At 44.8% G+C, this 23,774-nt stretch overlaps 1 protein-coding gene across 3 annotated transcripts in view; it reads right to left on the bottom strand.

Annotated features, from left to right (window-relative positions):
- Positions 1–23,774, bottom strand: part of CDH13 (cadherin 13) — a 423,340-nt gene that overhangs the window by 150,527 nt on the left and 249,039 nt on the right. The window contains exon 1 of one of the 3 annotated variants that reach the window (XM_075576709.1): positions 17,946–18,165. The exons of the other annotated variants lie outside the window; for them this stretch is intronic. Coding sequence (XP_075432824.1) covers positions 17,946–18,111 — 166 coding nt within the window. The 5' untranslated portion in view covers positions 18,112–18,165. Of the gene's footprint in view, positions 1–17,945; positions 18,166–23,774 lie in introns of those variants that run through there. 3 annotated transcript variants of the gene reach the window in all.

The following is a 23,774-nucleotide window of genomic DNA, read 5'->3' on the forward strand; positions in this document are numbered from 1 at the left end:
CCACCATGACGTGGCCAATGCCCGTAAGCCACGCCAAAATACAAATATCTTGGCTTTTGGCCAAGGCGGTCGCGCATTGTGCCTTGTGCGTGCACGCACGCCGAGAGGGGCCTGCCCCCATAGAGGGCTGTGCTCTGGTGTGTGTCGCGCACGCCGTACCACGCACAGCAGCAGCCACTGGGGACTTAGCCTTAAGGGTGTTGGGTGGCTACCAGGTAAAGGCTTCCAGTTGTAGCTGGATGAGGGCATTCCTCACATCCCCTCCACTCACAAACTCCGTGTACCGCCCATTGTCCCAGTACACCGTCCTTGGGCCTGATGATCGGGCTGGTGACCGGGCTGGTGACCTGACTGATGACCACTTCTTGCTGCTGCTTCTAGTTTACCTCTAGTTGTTGCTCACAGCTGTACGGTGCCTTCCTTCTCAAACCCAGCCACGCATACTGTAGGACACCCCCTGAAGCCTAGTTAAGCACATACTAGGGAGGGACTGTGCAGGGTATGAGATGGTTAACCTCATGGTGGCCACATTGGTATTAATTGCAGTGAAGCATATTTAGGTAAATTATCTTTTAAACATTGAAGATCCCTCCATCACAGAATGGGTTAATATTGTTCCATGTTGAGATTCAGCTAGCAGCAACTTACTTTAGACATAAATGGCACTAAGGTGTAACTATAAGGTCCCTTGTCAGTACTAAATGGTCATTATGGTTCAGTGCTCCGGTCCACATTAGCAGCACAGGGATTGCAGCCCCAATGGAATTATTTTTGGTTCACACAGCAATACAGAAGAGAACCTCCCATACTCATCTCGCAGAGGTGCCGAACTTCTAAACAATTCAGCACTCACAGATGTGAGAACCTTTCGCATGAGGTCACCAACCACCTGCTGCCCAATCCGGGCTGGCAGACGATTCACCGTGCATTGCGTCACCGTGCATTGCGTCACCGTGCATTACAATTTCCTTTAATATACTAATTTACAAAATACGCGAAAATTGCTATATTCTCTTGCAGAATTCTTTCAATTGTTAGATGCGCTTAGTGCTGCAAATATTGTAACCCTCCTTGCCCGGCTCCTAAGGAGTTGACATCAGTTGTCTATTTTCGTGACTGTGCTCACACTGTGTTACCTTGTCAGGGTGCTTGATTTGTGCAGGCTGGGCGTTGAAAATGTAATGATGGGCGCCAGGAACTTTATTCATACAAACAGGGGCTATATTTATGGCCGTAGATAAGTACTCAGTCACATCATATACTTTACAATATGTACAGTCTTTGTTCTCTCCACTGTTTGTACCGTTTCTTTTCTCTTCCCTAGCCACCCCACTCGGCTCGCTAGAGAGGTGCTAAGGCTTTGTTCATCTTGTGTTACCTAACTGATTCCTTTCCTGGGTAGTGTCTGTAGGGCTTCATCCCATTGAGACCCATTCTGGGCATTACTCCCTCTCCTCTCATACTGTTCTCAGTATCCCTGTGTCGGGTACTGAATGCCACCTCATGGACTTCTGGGTTAGAGTTAGCTAGGGACCCTCCAGTTGGGCAGATCCTGCCATGCTTTGGGGTTAGGTAGAAAAAAGGGCAGCGCACTGCTTTGGGGTTACAGTTTGGGGAGCCCCTTCTGGGCATAGGCTTCCTCCAGGTGATCCAGGAGAGTAAAGATGAACCACTTGTATACACACTAGCTGGCAAGGGCACTGTACACAACTAAAAAACAAGAAAGAGTATATCTGCCTTATTATAGGATTATCTATACACAAACCTATGTAGACTATACACAGTGAGGTCCCTCCACTGTGAACTCCTCAAGGAACTTAACTTCTTCAACCTTCTCCCCCACTATTTATACACCCTACTCTCACTTCACTGTCACCAGGCAGAACTGGGTGGGCTTACTCTGTGGGAGCCAGCATAGTTAACCATTTAAATCCATAGTAAGTGTGGATATTGTGCTTAAATATGACTAATTTGATGACATTATTAGCTCTTTGAGGTTGGGGACACGTTTTGCAAGGAATTGAATTTGGGGGGAAAAAAATGCTTAAAATGTTGCCAATATGCCCTGGAATTAACCCTTGTAACTCACACAATCAATTTGGAGAGGTATCCCTCGAGCAAAACAACATAAAATAGAAAAGTACAAGTCAAGGGACAAAAGGAAGACAGGGAATGTGAAAAGGTGACCAACAAAAATGTGCTTTCTAGAAATTAAATATAATGGATTGTACTGTACCTTCAGGTACCTGCCTCCAAACCTTCAGGCACAGTGTGTTCCAACTGACCCTCTGCTGGGACAGGTTGTGTTTGGAAGAATAAAATCTGAACAGCTTATTTATTGCGTTATAGACTTTGATTTTCAATAAAAAAAAAAACTGATTTAAGAACAGCATCTAAAAAATGGCAGACAGCCTTCCGTGAAACTACTGCTCGCTGACAAGGTGAGCCTCTCGCGCACTAGCACTTTATTTCCAGCCTTTACACAGCACCAGATGTCCTCTTTACAAAGACATCTGTGACACTTAAAAAGTCAGCGCGGCTTGAGCCAAAGACGAGAAAGAAAGTGTGGTCAGATAATAAAGATGCCTGCAATTATATTTACTGTTAGATTGAATGCACAGAATTCACGTTTTCGTTTAAATGCCCTTTCCGGTACGTTAAAGCAGAAAGTTCTGACTAATTGTAAAATGTCATCCTGTTTATTTCTTTTCCAGCTATGAAATTGGTAACAAAGAAATTAAGAACTGCAAATCAAGCTCTTCTAACTTTCCCTGGCATTGATTCACGCTCCAGAAAGCAATATTGCATGACAATACGTCCAACCAGTCAAATGAAGACCAATACAATGTCTGTACAGACGTTACAAGGCCTTCAAAGAAGTTAGCTAATTACCATGGCCCAGTAATGCAGAATGTTCAGACAACATGCAAGACCAGAAAACAAGTTTGTCAATTAATATTAACGGTTTTACCTCCTTTTTAATTAGGAGCATTTTCAATGTACTGTATTAAAGGCTGTGGTACTTATTATGGAACTAACCAACACGAGAGGAAAGATATGATAGTGTGTAGAATCTTTCAAGCCCCACATTTTACAGGTGTACAGGTGAAGTAAACTTTAAGAAGAGACCTGTAACTTACACTAGCATTTGAAGAAACTTTATTTGTAGTGATGTACCGAGTACCCGGAATTACCCGGTACAAGGCGGATTTTCAGCTACCCGGAAATTACCAAGACCCGGCAACTGAGAAGTGGGCCCGGCGCCAGGTAATACCCAGTGCCGGGTAATGTCAGGGTAGCTGAAAACTACATAATTACTTACCTGCTGTCAGCGACGGAAGGCGAGGAAGACCCGTGAAGAAGACGGTGGTGACATCTAGGCAGGTCAGCAGAGGTCCTGTGGCGGTGGCAGCATCAGCAGTGTATGTTCAGCCGGCACGGGAGCTGCAGGACTCCATAATAGTGTGAGCTGGGGAACCATGTGACAGCTGGCTGTTCAATAGGAACGCTTCTGCTCCTACTCTGGTCACATGGTTCCCCAGCTCACACGGCTATGGAGTCCTCAGCTCCCGCGCGGGCTGAACATACACTGCTGATGCTGTCACCGCTACAGGACCTCAGCTGACCTGCCTAGATGTTTCCGCAGTCTTCCTCCACCCCCAGGAAATTGCCAACTGGGTACCCGACCAGGTAGATCATTTGATTTTGGCCGGGTACCCGTTACCCGTTTTTTTAAAAATAGTAAGACCCGGTCCAACACTAATTATTTGCAGTACACACTTGATGGACAAGGCTTGGGTTGTGATGAATGTTTTATGAATCAGGAATTCTGGGAAGAGTCCTGAAAGGAATTTCCGCTGAGATTTCTTTTCCCCGCTCTTAATAAATCCCATTTGATTTGAAATAAGCCCATGCATACAGAACCTTGTATATTATGCAGTAATTCAACTCTTCGGGTTTATTTTGCAATAAAGCTGAGACCGTACAGTATTAGGATGTTAATGACAGATCATGGCAACTTGATCCTTTCTTTTGTCTTGATAAAGGATTTCATTAGATTCACTTTGCATGGAAATTTTATTCGGGAGCAGGTTGGGTCCTTGCGAGGAAGACAACACGGGGGAAGACCTGGCACTCAAAATAAAAATAGTAACACTGAGCTTCCAGCATCAGAATATCGAGAGCGTCCCAACATCCGATCGAAGCATGCATGGACACACTGGAGAGAAGCCGGGTACTCACACAATAAACGGCTGCTATCTCTGTGCATTTTTCATTAAACGTTTTGCTAGAGTGCCTTGCTTCTCTCCAGTTTGTCTATTCCTGGGATTAGAGATGGGAGAATCTGCTGCAATCTGTGTCCCGGATGTTATCGCATTTTCTCTCCAAAATCCATTTTGGGGTGTAAAATCCGCAAACGGATTTGGTCGGTTTTAATCCGTGCGGATTTATCAAAAACCGCCACTGGACGCAATCCATTCACTGATTTGTAGAACCCAATCCGCTGAATCCGCTGAATCCGCTGAATCCGCAAAGTGTATTTGTAATTCTAAAAATAATTTAAAAAAATCTGTGAACCGCAAATTGTCGTTTTTAAGATTGATCCGCTGACCAAAGGAACCAGCCGGTCAGCTGCAGATCCAACTTCACCAAAAAAATGCTACTTCCTTTTCTTGTGAGTAGGGACAGTTAGAAAGCCCCCGTGTGAGTAGGGACTGTTATAAAGCCCCAGTGTGAGTAGGGACAGTTTAAAGCCCCCGTGTGAGTAGGGACAGTTATAAAGCCCCCGTGTGAGTAGGGACAGTTATAAAGCCCCTGTGTGAGTAGGGACAGTTATAAAGCCCCCGTGTGAGTAGGGACAGTTATAAAGCCCCGGTGTGAGTAGGGACAGTTATAAAGCCCCCGTGTGAGTAGGGACAGTTATAAAGCCCCAGTGTGAGTAGGGACAGTTTAAAGCCCCCGTGTGAGTAGGGACAGTTATAAAGCCCCGTGTGAGTAGGGACAGTTATAAAGTCCCTGTGTGAGTAGGGACAGTTATAAAGCCCCCGTGTGAGTAGGGATAGTTATAAAGCCCCCGTGTTAGTAGGGACAGTTATAAAGCCCCAGTGTGAGTAGGGACAGTTATAAAGTCCCTGTGTGAGTAGGGACAGTTATAAAGCCCCCGTGTGAGTAGGGACAGTTATAAAGCCCCCGTGTGAGTAGGGACAGTTATAAAGCCCCAGTGTGAGTAGGGACAGTTATAAAGCCCCAGTGTGAGTAGGGACAGTTATAAAGCCCCCGTGTGAGTAGGGACAGTTATAAAGCCCCCGTGTGAGTAGGGACAGTTATAAAGCCCCCGTGTGAGTAGGGACAGTTATAAAGCCCCCGTGTGAGTAGGGACAGTTATAAAGCCCCAGTGTGAGTAGGGACTGTTATAAAGCCCGTGTGAGTAGGGACAGTTATAAAGCCCCGTGTGAGTAGGGACAGTTATAAAGCCCCAGTGTGAGTAGGGACTGTTATAAAGCCCGTGTGAGTAGGGACAGTTATAAAGCCCCCGTGTGAGTAGGGACAGTTATAAAGCCCCAGTGTGAGTAGGGACTGTTATAAAGCCCCTGTGAGTAGGGACAGTTATAAAGCCCCTGTGAGTAGGGACAGTTATAAAGCCCCTGTGTGAGTAGGGACAGTTATAAAGTCCCTGTGTGAGTAGGGACAGTTATAAAGTCCCTGTGTGAGTAGGGACAGTTATAAAGCCCCTGTGTGAGTAGGGACAGTTATAAAGCCCCCGTGTAAGTAGGGGCAGTTATAAAGCCCCGTGTGAGTAGGGACAGTTATAAAGCTCCTGTGTGAGTAGGGACAGTTATAAAGTCCCTGTGTGAGTAGGGACAGTTATAAAGCCCCGTGTGAGTAGGGACAGATATAAAGCCCCTGTGTGAGTAGGGACAGTTATAAAGCCCCCGTGTGAGTAGGGACAGTTATAAAGCCCCAGTGTGAGTAGGGACTGTTATAAAGCCCCTGTGTGAGTAGGGACAGTTATAAAGCCCCAGTGTGAGTAGGGACAGTTATAAATCCCCGTGTGAGTAGGGACAGTTATAAAGCCCCCGTGTGAGTAGGGACAGTTATAAAGCCCCCGTGTGAGTAGGGACAGTTATAAAGCCCCCGTGTGAGTAGGGACAGTTATAAAGCCCCCATGTAAGTAGGGACAGTTATAAAGCCCCGTGTGAGTAGGGACAGTTATAAAGCCCCCGTGTGAGTAGTGACGGTTATAAAGCCCCCGTGAGTAGGGACAGTTATAAAGCCCCCGTGTGAGTAGGGACAGATATAAAGCCCCCGTGTGAGTAGGGACAGTTATAAAGCCCCGTGTGACTAGGGACAGATATAAAGCCCCTGTGTGAGTAGGGACTGTTATAAAGCCCCTGTGTGAGTAGGGACAGTTATAAAGCCCCAGTGTGAGTAGGGACAGTTATAAATCCCCGTGTGAGTAGGGACAGTTATAAAGCCCCCGTGTGAGTAGGGACAGTTATAAAGCCCCCGTGTGAGTAGGGACAGTTATAAAGCCCCCATGTGAGTAGTGACGGTTATAAAGCCCCCGTGTGAGTAGGGACAGTTGTAAAGCCCCCGTGTGAGTAGGGACAGTTATAAAGCCCCTGTGTGAGATGGGACAGTTATAAAGCCCCTGTGTGAGTAGGGACTGTTATAAAGCCCCCGTGTGAGTAGGGACAGTTATAAAGCCCCCGTGTGAGTAGGGACAGTTATAAAGCCCCAGTGTGAGTAGGGACTGTTATAAAGCCCCCGTGTGAGTAGGGACAGTTATAAAGCCCCCGTGTGAGTAGGGACAGTTATAAAGCCCCAGTGTGAGTAGGGACAGTTTAAAGCCCCCGTGTGAGTAGGGACAGTTATAAAGCCCCGTGTGAGTAGGGACAGTTATAAAGTCCCTGTGTGAGTAGGGACAGTTATAAAGCCCCCGTGTGAGTAGGGATAGTTATAAAGCCCCCGTGTTAGTAGGGACAGTTATAAAGCCCCAGTGTGAGTAGGGACAGTTATAAAGTCCCTGTGTGAGTAGGGACAGTTATAAAGCCCCCGTGTGAGTAGGGACAGTTATAAAGCCCCCGTGTGAGTAGGGACAGTTATAAAGCCCCAGTGTGAGTAGGGACAGTTATAAAGCCCCAGTGTGAGTAGGGACAGTTATAAAGCCCCCGTGTGAGTAGGGACAGTTATAAAGCCCCCGTGTGAGTAGGGACAGTTATAAAGCCCCCGTGTGAGTAGGGACAGTTATAAAGCCCCCGTGTGAGTAGGGACAGTTATAAAGCCCCAGTGTGAGTAGGGACTGTTATAAAGCCCGTGTGAGTAGGGACAGTTATAAAGCCCCGTGTGAGTAGGGACAGTTATAAAGCCCCAGTGTGAGTAGGGACTGTTATAAAGCCCGTGTGAGTAGGGACAGTTATAAAGCCCCCGTGTGAGTAGGGACAGTTATAAAGCCCCAGTGTGAGTAGGGACTGTTATAAAGCCCCTGTGAGTAGGGACAGTTATAAAGCCCCTGTGAGTAGGGACAGTTATAAAGCCCCTGTGTGAGTAGGGACAGTTATAAAGTCCCTGTGTGAGTAGGGACAGTTATAAAGTCCCTGTGTGAGTAGGGACAGTTATAAAGCCCCTGTGTGAGTAGGGACAGTTATAAAGCCCCCGTGTAAGTAGGGGCAGTTATAAAGCCCCGTGTGAGTAGGGACAGTTATAAAGCTCCTGTGTGAGTAGGGACAGTTATAAAGTCCCTGTGTGAGTAGGGACAGTTATAAAGCCCCGTGTGAGTAGGGACAGATATAAAGCCCCTGTGTGAGTAGGGACAGTTATAAAGCCCCCGTGTGAGTAGGGACAGTTATAAAGCCCCAGTGTGAGTAGGGACTGTTATAAAGCCCCTGTGTGAGTAGGGACAGTTATAAAGCCCCAGTGTGAGTAGGGACAGTTATAAATCCCCGTGTGAGTAGGGACAGTTATAAAGCCCCCGTGTGAGTAGGGACAGTTATAAAGCCCCCGTGTGAGTAGGGACAGTTATAAAGCCCCCGTGTGAGTAGGGACAGTTATAAAGCCCCCATGTAAGTAGGGACAGTTATAAAGCCCCGTGTGAGTAGGGACAGTTATAAAGCCCCCGTGTGAGTAGTGACGGTTATAAAGCCCCCGTGAGTAGGGACAGTTATAAAGCCCCCGTGTGAGTAGGGACAGATATAAAGCCCCCGTGTGAGTAGGGACAGTTATAAAGCCCCGTGTGACTAGGGACAGATATAAAGCCCCTGTGTGAGTAGGGACTGTTATAAAGCCCCTGTGTGAGTAGGGACAGTTATAAAGCCCCAGTGTGAGTAGGGACAGTTATAAATCCCCGTGTGAGTAGGGACAGTTATAAAGCCCCCGTGTGAGTAGGGACAGTTATAAAGCCCCCGTGTGAGTAGGGACAGTTATAAAGCCCCCATGTGAGTAGTGACGGTTATAAAGCCCCCGTGTGAGTAGGGACAGTTGTAAAGCCCCCGTGTGAGTAGGGACAGTTATAAAGCCCCTGTGTGAGATGGGACAGTTATAAAGCCCCTGTGTGAGTAGGGACTGTTATAAAGCCCCCGTGTGAGTAGGGACAGTTATAAAGCCCCCGTGTGAGTAGGGACAGTTATAAAGCCCCAGTGTGAGTAGGGACTGTTATAAAGCCCCCGTGTGAGTAGGGACAGTTATAAAGCCCCCGTGTGAGTAGGGACAGTTATAAAGCCCCAGTGTGAGTAGGGACTGTTATAAAGCCCCCGTGTGAGTAGGGACAGTTATAAAGCCCCCGTGTGAGTAGGGACAGTTATAAAGCCCCAGTGTGAGTAGGGACTGTTATAAAGCCCCCGTGTGAGTAGGGACAGTTATAAAGCCCCCGTGTGAGTAGGGACAGTTATAAAGCCCCAGTGTGAGTAGGGACTGATATAAAGCCCCCGTGTGAGTAGGGACAGTTATAAAGCCCCCATGTGAGTAGGGACAGTTTTAAAGCTCCTGTGAGTAGGGACAGTTATAAAGTCCCTGTGTGAGTAGGGACAGTTATAAAGTCCCTGTGTGATTAGGGACAGTTATAAAGCCCTTGTGTGAGTAGGGACAGTTATAAAGCCCCCGTGTGAGTAGGGGCAGTTATAAAGCCCCGTGTGAGTAGGGACAGTTATAAAGCCCTGTGTGAGTAGGGACAGTTATAAAGCCCCTGTGTGAGTAGGGACAGTTATAAAGCCCCCGTGTGAGTAGGGACAGATATAAAGCCCCCGTGTGAGTAGGGACAGATATAAAGCCCCCGTGTGAGTAGGGACAGTTATAAAGCCCCGTGTGAGTAGGGACAGATATAAAGCCCCAGTGTGAGTAGGGACAGTTATAAAGTCCGTGTGTGAGTAGGGACCGTTATAAAGCCCCCATGTGAGTAGGGACAGTTATAAAGCCCCTGTGAGTAGGGACAGTTATAAAGCCCCCGTGTGAGTAGGGACCGTTATAAAGCCCCTGTGAGTAGGGACAGTTATAAAGCCCCCGTGTGAGTAGGGACAGTTATAAAGTCCCTGTGAGTAGGGACAGTTATAAAGCCCCTGTGAGTAGGGACAGTTATAAAGCCCCAGTGTGAGTAGGGACTGTTATAAAGCCCCCGTGTGAGTAGGAACAGTTATAAAGTCCCCGTGTGAGTAGGGACCGTTATAAAGCCCCTTTGTAAGCAGTCCCTGCTCTCCTACTCATCCATCCCCTCTCTTTGCTATCTCTCCGTTTCCTCCTCACCTTGCTTTCTCCTCCCCCATGTGTACACTGCTCTCCACTGTGTCTCTGTTTTCTCTCCACCCCTTGCTGACTCTCATCCCCCTCCATCATGCCCTGCTCCTCTTTGCACCTCCCCCCCCCCCCCCCCCCCTCTGGTTGCACTCCCTGGTTTACTGTGTAAATGCAGCAAAGTCAGACAATTGGAAAGGACCAGCGCAATGTGCTGACCTGCTGAGATTCGCTGCGCCCCCGTTTCAATCATATTTTGAAAAATTCTTTTTAAAAATCAGTGAAAATAACAATCAAGTTTTGGCGCAAAGTCAGATTGTTACATTAGATGTCTATTGCGTCTTCTTTGCTTTCTGTTGCATATTTAAGGTCACGTTCCCAGCAGCACTGCAGTTGATTAGTATTAATTATAAAAAAATATATAATATTGAGGATTTGTTGGGTTTTGAGCTCGCTAAAGATTGTGCATTTTGTAATGGTGTATAAATTAACCAGATCCTACAAAATGGGACAAAATTACATTACATGATGCGAGTAAAGCAAAGTCTATAATCAAGCTGCTGAGCAAAACCTGACTAGTACAATGGTTGCATTTATGACAAATATAAAGGAGATGTAACAAAGAGGGAAACAACAGCTAAGAATTGCATAATGATTTGGTGATGAGCTTCTTGAAAAGAACTAAACATGTGTTTTTACTCCTGCTGGGCAAGTCTTGTACAATGTCTAATTGAATATCTTTTCTTTCTGGGACACAGTGAAGAGATGCTTCTACAATTAGGAAATCACAAGCAAAGGTATTGACTATTTTAATAACCACCTTGTTTTCCATTTCGCGATCTATGCATAATGTTTGAAATATTGATTTTATTCTCTTGCTCACGAGGAGTTGGCGAGACGTGTAGCTGCGTGTCTGGCCTTTACAGTACATTTAATTTGGGGCTTACGTTGTTTGATATTTTAAATGTAATTGGACTGCCGAAAAAAAGTAAACACCTCAAACAATTTGTATCCCATTTTCTTTCAGGGAAAAAAGGTTCGAAAAAGACAGCAAAACAAGAAGGATAAATGAGTGACTACAGAGGTAAGTATCTCTAGAAGCAGGAGGTCCCCAGAGCTTAAATTAATGGCGTTCAGCGCCGGAGACGCCCTGCTTCAATCCCATGTAATTGCTCCTTTAATAAATCTCTTTTTGCCCCTTTCATTTTTTTAAAAATATATATTTGATGCTTCGTTCAGTAGACATAAGCTTTATATTTGTGTTTGGATGGTTCAAATGGAGCTCTCTTCAGATCCCGATGCCATCTAAAGATTACCATGGTAACGTCAAGAGATTAGGGAAATAATAATTTGATACTAAAACATAAAAAAGAAAAAATAGAGCAGGACATGCTTAGGGGGCAAGATATTAAGATTACGGCCCATATCCACAAAACGATGCTACATTTAGCACACCTTTAATTCTATTCATATGAATTAGAGCTAGTTTTCACACCTTTTGTGGATCTCAGCCTATGTGGTAGATCCTAAGAAGTTTGTTAATGACATAATGAGATGTTAACTTCAGTTAACATCTCGTTAAGTGCTAACAGGGATCTTCAAATCTCCGTAACGAGGCTTTAAGTGCTGTTCTAAAGCTAAGACGGGCTGCTGTTAGCTTTAACGGACATTAGTGCTAATAATATGCAAAAGAGCATATGCCGCTCATCCCAACGTATCCTCCGCGTTTAAAGTTAACACATTTCTTTTTAGGCCATGGCTACACCTGGCGTTAGGACTAGTTTGCAATACCTGCTCTGTCCAGTCTCTCAAGTGTATTGTGAATGAGCTTCTGCTAATGTTACCAAGACGTCCTCACATCTGAGCAACAATAGCCGAGTTTGAAATTCTGATTCTTTTTTTTTTAAACCCCTCAGAGCTCGTGTTGGAAATTGAAAAAAAAAATATGTAAAAATAAGTTTTTTTTTACAAAGTGGTAACAATCTGGCTATTCACTTAGTGCCTCTTACATTAACCCCTTCACTGCCGGAAGTGCCAGCGGCGCATTGCTTTGTATACAATCCTTGCCCAGCTTGTAATCTGACGTTGTGGGGTGTGTGTGTCTGAGACGGTTTGTGCTCAGTGTTTAGAGGTTTAGAGGTTTATATTCTATGTTATGGGGCACAGATTTATTTCATTGCAAAACTCCTAGCAGGTATGACGTTCGTGTCCCCAAGCACTGGCTTGGTTTCTCTTTTTCGATATAGCCATTACTGTAACAGCAGGTTTGCCATCTATGACATTATTTTGTGGTTACTTTACAAATATTCTTTCTGATTACATAATGATATTCTTTCCTGGGCATTTGAACTTGTATCACGCTGTTCTGGCTAGACTGCTGCGCATACAGGCACCAGTTCCAACAAAGAAACAATGCACCTTAACCTATTGTTACAGATGTCCTTGGCAGGGGAACGAAAGTTTTTGCTACTGGGTACATTTCAGGTAAAATTGTGACAATCTTCACTGAACATGCTGGATGCAGCTACATTACAGCACATGATACCAGCACCACTCCCTCATACAGCCGTCTGCAGCATTGTTTTACACTACAGCATAGTAACTATCAGGGGCGGATATCCACCAAGGCTGCACTTTTATATGTCTGCTGTTTGCATCGATAGGCAAAATGTCAATGTTTCCGTTTAACCCTTCGCTGCCGGAGCAGAGCTGCAGTGCGTGGCTCTGCAATGGAGAGGTTAGTGTTAGTGAGCGCCATTTATGTTTCTGTTTGGAGAATAAACTGTTAAGAGTTATTTAAAGATGATGCCAGATGGAACAGCTGACCAGTTGGGTCAAGGACTCTGGCTCAAATTTCCGCAAAGTATGGGCCCCGTGTATTGCCCAGATAGACATCCCAGGGGTAGATGCCGGCACGATCCTGCATTAATAGCGCTGAATGCGTTCTCCGGTGACGGGGTGAGGCTCACGCACTTTCGTTAGAAGACAGGTAGGATACACCATAGGTTAGGAAGACCGAGTTGCTACGCCGCAAACTATAATAAGATTCCATTAGAATCAGAGCAGTCGAGGATGCTACACTCATGTTGCCAGTTCAAAGCCGTCCAACTCTGCCCCCCCTCCCCCCCTTTGTGTGTCCCTGTTGTTGTCCAGTCCGAGTCATGTAGGTCAGGTTTGTCAAGTCTTGTGATTAAATGTAGTTGGTCAAGGATGAAAACTGTGGGTACTGCGATACCGAACAATGGAATGTGCCACATTATTTGCTTTGTAAAACCCAATACAAATTTAAGTTTGAAAAAAAAAAAAAAATAATGATGCACTGATCGTAGGTTCGAAGATCCACAACAAATGCAATGAATAGAAATCACAGAAAAATGCCACTAGCAATGAAGACAATCATCATAAGCGTTATATTCTGTACATCAGCTTTGGAGGTGTAAGTAAGAAGATTTACAGTACGAGTACTCAAAGTATTAGAAGATAAGAGTAGGAATCAGCAGACTAAGTTGTTTGTGAAAGTGTAATATATTTTCCTGGTTTTTTTTAAATTAGATTTTTTTCCCTACAGACAAAAATCAATGAACACGAGAAAACCGCAACAAAAACCTCCAATAACATAAACAGGGGTCAGAGAATTGAAAGACGGAGATTAAAATGCTCGTGGTCCCACCTTGGGACAATGGACAAGTCACCTTCTATCACCTGGGTCTCAGCCACCGTGAGTCATTTAGGTCACGGTTGGCGGCTGCAAATTCTCTTATCTGCCGTAATCTCAGTGATATATAAAAATAAATGATTGTTCCTAAATTAAAACAGCTTAAAAAAAACTCGCTTGGCAGAGTGTTGCCAACACCTGAGAGAAAGGGTTAGAGCAGATATAATCAATTATTTGTTGTCAAGGTATAAATTTCTTGGTCAAGGTCCAGACTCCAGAGAGAAATTACCAGCAGGCATTCAAGACTTTATCCGAAGGAAACTTTTATTGGGTCACACCATACAGAGTTAGTGTCTGCAGCTGCATGCAATGCCTCTTTTTCCACAGTTTAACCTTGGGAACTTAATCTAGGACACTCCCCACCAGCATTGGTGCACAGAAAAGGTCATATTATGGCCATATAGATAAACAATATAGGGAGCAGACAGCACTCAATAAAGTAAAAAAAGAAGAACAAAGCTAAGCTAGGGGTGCAACGGGAACAGGGCCCCTCACCCTTCCAAACATTAATAATCAATATAGTTCCCAGCACACAAAAAAGGAAAAATAACTGAGAATCTGCAATGAATATTTAATGTGAACGTATATAATGTAAAGGTACACAGAATGAAAGATGCGGCAGTAAACTGAACTCAGAGTGCTAAATGGCACCTAAGAGAAAAGGGTATATAATGGAGGATGTTGATGGGGGAGGGAAATGTAAGGGAGGGGGAGGAAAAGGTAAGGGAGGGAAAGGTAAGGGATGGGAGGGAAAGGTAAGGGATGGGAGGGAAAGGTAAGGGATGGGAGGGAAAGGTAAGGGATGGGGGTGGGGGGGGGGGGGAAGAGGGGCATATTTTGAGTGCTGTACCTGTGGGCATTTATCTGAAGACTTTGGTTATGCTATATCATATTGTGTATACACTGTCACTAAATATTAGAATTGGATACGTTGTCATCTTTAGAATTAGCGATGTTGAGTAGTGCCACGAATACTTACTTTTGACCACACCCTTACATCGCCTGCAACATTGAGAGGGCACTGCACTACGTGGCAGCCCAGAGCTGCAGGGGGCATGACACATTCCACGATACAGCAGCTGCAGGAGCTCCAGCACACACACCCCTCCCCCTCCCATCCCCCAGGAAGAGCAGAGGTGAGCAACCCTAAAAAACTTTGCGCTGACAGGAGACTGCGGTGGAGCAAAACCCCAAATGATTTTGTGGTCAATTAAAGAGTTTGGTGGTCTGTAAAAGTGTATTAGTTATTATTAATCAAGCGAAACCCATGAAATACACGGCTTTTAATGGCTTTATACACACACTTGGGTCACAGTCCTATTGACACAACACTCGTGTTCTCTGCAAGGAAAGTCTCAGCAAAGAGAAAGTCAAAAAAGTTTTCTTCATGAATGATAAATGTAGCATTTAAAGGAGCAATCCATGCAATATCCTACATCAGGGGTGCCCAAACTGGGGGGCGCAAGATTTTCTGGGGGGGCGCAGCAGTTATAGAGGTCCTGCGATCTCCCCCAAGGCATTTAAATTAAATGCCGGGGGACCGTCCGAGGCCTCTATAACACACTAATACATGCCTTACCTTACCTTCTAGTGACACGTCGTCATGGTAACCCGGCGTCAAATGGTGCCGCGGGTCACGTTGCCATGGTAACGTGACGTCACATGATCCTGCGTGACATTTGACACTGGGGCCGAGCAGGGGGGGGCAGGAGGGTGCGAGCCGCAGAGGAGAGCAGGTAGGGGTGCGCATGGGTAAAGTTTGTACACCCCTGTTCTACATGTTTAAAAGAAAAAAAATGAGTTCTCTAATATTAGATAATACTTACTACATTTAAAAAAAAAATATTCAACTCAATGCCATTTTTAAGGAGATTTCGTATACTGAGCATCCTTTGATTTCTATAGCAGGTTTTAGCCACCTCCCAAGCAGTGCAAGTATTTGCAACACTTTCCTGTTTGTGATCATTTGTTGCCAATATTCCCAGCAGATAAAGCTGTAAACTGTAACTATAGATAATGTTACGTTTGAAATATAAGAATACATTGTAGCTGCTGAGTTAGGCTGGGTCCATGGGGCCTTCGCCCGTGCGGAGGTTGGTCAGTGAGCGGGCGCTTACCTGGTCATGGTGGATGGGCCGTGGGGGGCGTTCCGAGGGGCGTCCCGGAGCTGGTTCACCCTCATTAGGCGAACCACTCACGTGACCGGCCTGTCGCGCCAAGAAATCAGTTTGACCTGATTTCTTGTGCAACGCACGCCCACTCCCGCTTCCATGTGCACGCACCCGCACGCCACATGGACGCGAACATTGCCTTAAGGCAGTCTTGGTCGCGATCACTGGAAGTCATCTCAGTTTGATTTTTCCAGCAACTGCAGCCTGACGTCACCGGCACTATAAGCGTAGCCTTAGATTGCAGCCTTAAGAGATCCAACATAGCCCTGCGTGCACATGAAAGTACCTTAATAAACAAGAGCATACATATGACATATGCAACCACCTTATAAAAGCGCATCATATTTCAAGTAGTGAAAACATCTTATCCATGAATATATTTAGTGGTTTGTGTAAGAGAAGCACTTCCTCTGCCACCACCAGCATGTTCTGAAATGCCCACCTTAAGACACATCTGCTTAAAGAAGCATATGAGTAGCACTGGATAATCATGGACACATGACACAAAGCTTGGCCCCCTGCAGAAGCACTTACTAGTATTCCCTCCTACTGTCTCTGTACGTTCTCCCTACCTACCAATTAGATTGTAAGCTCCTCGGAGCAGGGACTCCTTCCTTAATGTTACTTTTACAGTATGTCTGAAGCACTTATTCCCATGATCTGTTATTTATATTTGTTATTTATATGACATGTATTACTACTGTGAAGCGCTATGTACATTTTATGGCGCTATACAAATAAAGACATACATACATATGCACTGGAAGAGGCAAGCACTACCATTGTATTCACTGTATCAGATTTGTCAATTTAACAAACAGTTATATAGGCAATATAATAGCCAAAACAGAAGCACAACATGTGTCACACTTTACACGGGCAGCGAAGGGGGTTAAAACGGATGTATCATTAAAGATTGCTTTATAATCACGCTGCTAAGCAATTCTCAAAGCTTGTGGAGTTTCACCTCTCAGTATTGTGGAGTGAGCAGCAAGTACAGTATACAGTATATGTTCAAACACAAGGGGTAGCCTAAGTCTAGTGTATACTGTAGCTGACATTATTTCCCCATTCATGATACAAGGTCTTCAAAGCATGGAGCTCTGCAGCAATGCTAAGGCTGGCCCTTCAAGTGACATTAAGGACTCAATTACAAATGACTTACACGGGCATTACAATTTGCCGTTTCTTTAACATGGTACTTAATTATGTATTGCACAACCAATTAGAAACAGATCAGCTGAATTATCCATCTGTATCTGTGCATTCGTTCTGGGGAAGATTAAAGCACGTGACACTTGTTTTTTCTCTCTCTTCATTTGGGGTTTAAACTTGATGCTTTTTGACTGTAACTTGCTGCCCCGTGGAACAAAAATACTGCAAATTTGTGAAGAACACCGTTTCCTGAAATATACTTAAATGAATAGAACTATCACCATATAATCGTATCTAGAGTTTGGCGACGCAGTCCAGATCCATTTACCGGAGTTCCGCGGATTGTTTAGACCACATCCGTCCCCCCGCCCTGAAATCCGTCTGTGGATTGGGTGCTAAAAAAAGATGAGCAGATTCATTCAAATCTGTAATTGCATACAATTCGGATGGTTTGTAGAGTTTTATTTATTTAAAAATAAAGTATTTCAAATCAGTACTGTATGTGTCTGGCGCTCTGGCAGATGGCACAGTGAATATTTTTGTCCCTGTTCTGTTATACCGTAGCTACCTTTGTGGATATCCATAATGTAGCACCACATGAGGGCCCGTATCTGCAGTAGGTCCCTTACCCGGCTTCCTTTAAAAGCAGACTACTTCCACTTCCTGGGTGGCAGTTTAATGTCCCTTGTGGAGCACACCGGAGATACCTGTGAGATACGCTAATAGCTAGTATAACCCCTCTTATTTCCCGGTATGTGTCAGGGTGGGGCCTGTCCTTCCTCCCTTAAAACACCATAATTGGACCCCTAGAACAAAAGCAGGTGAGAGTTGGGTATATATTATATATATATATATATATATATATATATATATATAAACTTTACTGTATGAGCCCTGACTCCCGGGGCAAACGTAACCCGACAGAGCTCACTCGTAAAGAAAAAATATTAATACACACTATATACTGTATATACAGTGCATAATAAACTAGGACACTGCTCTATTGACCAAGCACCCAATCTGTTTAGTCCCAGCAACTTCCAATGTAGAAGACCTTAGGCTAATTTTATTTGCAAGCTCTGCGTTGGAGCTCGGTTCTCATAATGGCGTGTAGTGGTGTTGCAGGTCTGTTAAGGGTGACACATCTTGTGAGGTGTCTTTAATAGGGAAGGAATACTCACGTTGCAGGAAAGGCCTCCTGGCTGTCTGTTGTGCTCTCTTCACTGTGTACTCTTCTCCCTTTGACATTATTTGCTTTGTGTGTAAGAGATGTGTTTCTGCAGCTCTCACTATTTCCCCAGGGCTCTCTCCCCATGTTCCTCTCAGTGTGGCACTCCCTATATCCATGCCTGGTCTCAGTCTGTCAGTAGCTGTCTCTCTGTCTCAGAAATGGCAGTTGGACTTTTTTCTCTCTTTTTGAACTGACTGACTGCTCCGACATTCCATCTGTTCTTCCTCCCATCCAATCACATATTCTCTATCTCCTGTTGCCAGGCAGATCATGGGACAGTGTTTTTCATTACTCACCACACGATAGGAGGAGCTCTGTACTGGTTGGCTGTAATGTGTCATGTGATCCTATATCAGCAGCAGCTTCTGGGAGTTGTAGTCCTGCAGCATTACTGTGTGCTCTGATCCTCCACAGCATGCATACAGTTGTAGCAGGGGCTACACTAGATTAACTATGTGTGAGCAGTTAGTAGCTCAAACGTAGGATGTGATAGTGATTATTCTCATCAGCTGGTTTAGCTCACACTGCTAAAGCTGCGGCCTAGAAATGCAGTGGTTGTGAGTTGGGTCGTACGCCGTTCCAGTCATTAGGTTGGTGCCTTAGAATTATCAACCCTATATAGTTGATATGGAAATCCTTTTAGGAAGTGTGGGATGGGACACATTTTAATATAGTTTGCATAGCATTAGCATATCTCCCAGCCAGGCACCTTAGGTGGGCTCCTTTTCAGCACAGGCATGTCTCCCTAATTTATTTGGAGTGACATTTGAGGGGACATATATACCTCTATATATGCCACTGGAGACACTAGCAGTGGATTTCTTATTGCTCTCTGTCTTTGAAAAAATAAATACAAAAACGGCAGATTGACCTTTTTGAGACTGATGCACAAACCAAAAGAACCGGCCGATCCAAAACCGCAAAAAGATTTCGCCATCTCTGCCCTAACCCCTTCAGTGCTAGAGATACTTGCAATAACCGCAAAGCAATGCGTTGCATACACTTGGCAGTAAAGGGGTTAATGTCTTGGCGAGAATGGAGCATTATTAAACTCTACAGCGCAACCGAGTAAAGATCCCAGTAGCTACAAAAATAAGTTTAAAAAAATGTTTTCCTTTCTGAGGCCTCGGCCATGTTACCTGCTGGTGTGCTGAGGCGCGCTGAGGCACAGGGAAAGCGGGTGCTTTCCCTGGCCTTGCGGGTGCTTTCCCTGCGCATAGTCAGGAGGCGGGCCGGGGGCGGGCCAGTGACGTCACGGAGCTGGTTCGCCCTCATTGGGCGAACCGTTCACGTGACCGGCCCTGCGCTCCGGCAAGCGGGGAAATGTTAAATTTCCCTAAGACCTACGCTTCTGCGCGCTTGTGGAAGCGTAGGCGAGCCTCAACTAAAGCTGCTCTAATTGCGGCTGTAGGGGCTCAGTGCTGAGCGGAAGCGCGCCTCCGCCAGCAAGCAACAACTATGGACGAGGCCTAAGATATCACAGGCTTGCACCTAGGGGATCACGGCGACATCCAAAAATGGAATCGCCTCTTTACTGGGAGAAGTGACAAGTAGGAAAAGACAGTTTCCACGAACCTTATTACAACTAGCAGAATGGGAGGACAGTGAATCAAGCAAAGTCTGGTGGTTTGGAATGGATAATTAAGTAATTTCACATCAAAATGTATCTGTCAAGTTTAAAATACCCAAGCAAAATAATGTAAGCAGGAAACGTGAAAAATATGTCCAGTTCATTATTGAAAACACACAAAAGATATATGTACAAGAAATACTGTTTGACAACTGAATGTAAAAGCAATGAAAATAAAGAATTTACACAAATCTTTTTTTATTTATCATTAAAACTGCTGGAGGATTTGGCTGTGAAATGTGTTATTTGGATTCATAATAAAAAAAAAGTATGGGCGATGATGGGTGTTGAGGCTTTCGGCTTTGTGGCATATTCTAAACCGATGCCGGATCAGCCTGTGTACGAGTTACTGCATATTTATTGTGTAACTGCTCTGTTCCCCAGTTAACACACAGATTTTAAGATGTTCTCACATAAAACTGCTGTTCCCTCAGTTTCTAATTTTTATTTAATGCCAAAGCACTGCAGAATAAAATATACACCGCGTATCCCCACTGTGAAAATCTTACCATTTAATTTGCTTACGTGGAGCACAGGGGAAAAAAATGACTAGTCCAATATCCCACTGATCTTATCTTGAACTTGTATCTTCTAAATCCTCAGAGGTAAAATATATTTGCATATTGGTCAAAGCATATGGTACTTGCAACTAAATCTGCATATTTTGTTTGACTTCCCTCACTAAATTAATGATTGCAATTATCACTAATATATGCATACGTCCTTGCAGCCCAGTCAACTGCACTGGGGGTTCATTCAATTCAAGTCAATGGCTTTTATTGATCCCAATAGTTATCAGGCGATTTCAGTCTAGTCCATATTTTCAGTCTCTGATTCCAGTCAGGGTCAGATTTATTAATGCTATGTGAAGCATTAAGACATTAATGGCCCATTCACTTGACCAGGCAACATAGTACCTAAAAGCTTAGCACCATTTGGTAAATATGACTCGTAGAAAACCAACAATGCTACATATGTAGCGAATCTCAATGTTCCCAGAGCTGCGCTACTGTACATCTGTGGTGTGTAGGCACAACTCTAGGAACACGGAGTCGGGCTATATATCTGTGTAACTTCTGTGTCTGCCCAACAACAACAGAACACTGCCCTCTAGCAGGTTAAACTCTAGGAACACTGAGTCAGGCTATATATCAGTGTAGCCAGGTCACCTGATGGCTACTATTCTGCCTTGTACTGGCAGTAAGCCCTGGTACAATCAGGTTGGCAGTAGTTTATATGGGGTTTCAGCCAAGAGCCTGACTATTGGGCCTTCTCTGGTCCTCTTCACTCCGAGGGAGAGTGAGTGTGTACCATATCTCTGCCTCTGCTAGGGAGACAGGGAAGAGCTGGGATTGCTGCAGGTGCCCTTGGCCTGTAGTGAAGGTCCAGGGACCATCCTTCAGTGGTAGCTGAGAGACTGCATCGGGCAGAACTCTGCCTTGTTACTGTGCTGTACAATGAGGATAATAAACCATTCCTGTTGTTATACCTCCTGCCTGGTGTGTGACTTTACTGGGGGGAGAGGTAATCGTTCTACCGTTGGAGATCGTCTTCAGTTCCCTGGAGCCTACGGCAGATGGAGGCACTGCACTGCTAAAGAATATGTAGGGTATGAACCCAAGAAGCCTAGTCCTGTGCCCCCACTACCACCGGCGGATGGCTCAGCCCTCTTGTTACCAGCAGGTATCATGCACCACATACGTAGTAATGGCAAAATCTCCCACCGGGTGGGGGAAACACCATTACATCTGTATGAACTCATCATGGCCAGAGATACAGGAATTTGTCCTGATTCAAATGTGAAAGGTCCTTCAATTTTCTTAAGAAATTCTAGTGACGGCTATTTTACATTCAAAAGGTCTAATCATGTGTGCTTTTCAATTTCAAACATTTACCAATATTCACCAACTTTTCCCCCCAATATTTTTATGAAAGTTGGTGTCAAGAGGCTATTTTCGGTTTGTTGTTGAATGTTGGGGGTGTTACACATGTTCACAATACTTATGCCAGCCGTGAATGCCCAAAACCTGCACAATTACACAAAGGTTTCGCGAGGTACAGTAGTTTGGCAATGCCTCCCTTAAGGGAGAAAATAAGGGGGTCATTGACGTGCCGATTATATCCTCTATAGCAGGGGTGCGCAAAGTTTCTGTGCTGCGCCCCCTCTCCTAGGACCCGGTGTCAAATGGCGCGCATTGCCATGGCGATGCATCACGTCACACGACCCCGCAGCGTCAATTGACGCCGCGTTACCATGGAGATGCGGCCCCCGAAGAGCTGGCTGAGAGCAAGTAAGTGAGTTACAGAGGCCTCACGCCTCCTCCGCCATTTAATTTAAATGCCTTGGGGAAGAGTGCGGGGCCTCTGTAACCGCCGCGTCCCCTCCACCTAGAAAATGCCCCCCAGTTTGCGCCCCCCCCTGCTCTATAGTAAACAATAAGACAGATTTACAATTATTCAATAAATATATTTATGTATTTTGATCATTGATGACTTCTGTGGCATAAACGTACACTTCTCCAATGAGCGCGGCCAAAGGGAGCCTCTGAATTGTATTGGAATATCTACTCAGAGACTCCCACAATCGGCATCTAGAAATTCACCTGAGCTTACTCAGGGGCTAATTGTACATCTGCCGCAGTGGCCATTTTCAGGTGAAAATCTTCCTCGGTAGGATTTTCTGCCATGAACGGACCAAACAGACGCCACATGTATGTTGAATTTACCCCTAAATTGTAATACTCTGAGTTCCTGATCTTATTGGAGCAACAGAATACGGATTTGGAGAAGGCGCGGCTCAGTGAGTAAAGACACTGACTGACACTGAGATTGCTGCAGGGGGGCCTGGTTCAATTCCCGGTGTCGGCTCCTTGTGACCTTGGGCACGTCACTTTATCTCCCTGTGCCTCAGGCACCAAAAACATAGATTGTAAGCTCTACGGGGCAGGGACCTGTGCCTGCATAATGTCTCTGTAATGCGCTGCGCTATACAAGAACATGCTATAATAATAATAAATTTGATCACAGGCCTCATTTCTAGTATTTCTACAAGGGGAAACTGCAGCCATTTACTGTAACAAATGCCTAAATGTACAAACAGGAATTTCCTGGGTGCTACATCGTATCCTCAAAGAAAAGAACCCCGCATAAACCATGAAAGCATTATTGCACGGCTACATCGACAGAAAATATGTACAGTATTTTGAAATATATAGTAGTGCGAGGTGCTAGGGGGCTACTCCCTAATTACTGAAACCCTTCACTGGAAATAAAAGTGTTTTTTTTTTGTATTGCTCTAGAATAGATGGCAAGTCCCCCTGGCAGACAGACGATTTATCTCCTGTCCAGTCGCTAGCCTGCACCTTTTCCTATAATGAGATACAGCGTGGGACAGGTCACAGCAGCTGTAGGCGTCAGTTTGTTCTCGTTGATAGATTCCCCCTTATGAAAGTTGCATACATTTATTTGCAACCCGTATCTCATGTTTTTTCTGTTGCAATTCCTATTAAGTACAAGCTCTATTATCTTAAAAGCTGCCTCCAATTTGTAAGTAAAGCAGGGGGCGGTTTAGCAGCAGATTCCACTTTACATTCCTTTAAGTGGGCTATTTCCATCAAGTGAGCTGTATACTGTACATATACTACAGAAGCTGAAGAATCGGAGTTCTTGTGTTGATGAAACCAAAACAAAGGTTTCATTTTTCTCATCGTGTGTAAATGTATTTTTTTCTTTTCTTTTTTTTAGAAAAACAACAAAGCTCTATCATTGCCTTTGATATTTCTTAATTGTTTGTGCAGGTTAATGAAAAGACAATGAGGTTTTTCTCAAGATGCATTTCCAGCTAAAACTGCCACCTGCAGTACTCATCCGCGTTATTAATGTCCATTGTCAGATAAACAAAAGAGTCGATATGCAGAGGTCCCCCTAATTCCGCGTGTGTCTGCGGCCAATCATTTGCGGTCATCATTTGAAATGTTTACATGATAAGAATGCTCATGAAGCTGCAAGGAAATAAGGAATGGCATCCAAATTCTGTTTTTGTATTGTTTTTTTTGCATACTCACTTATTTCCGAAGGGTCTTGCAGCACTGACATGGTTAAAGCGGAACATCTCTACCCTTTATAACAATAAACCCCTGCAACCATAAA

The sequence above is a fragment of the Ascaphus truei genome, chromosome 19 (assembly GCF_040206685.1).
Source record: "Ascaphus truei isolate aAscTru1 chromosome 19, aAscTru1.hap1, whole genome shotgun sequence".
Lineage (NCBI taxonomy): Eukaryota > Metazoa > Chordata > Amphibia > Anura > Ascaphidae > Ascaphus > Ascaphus truei.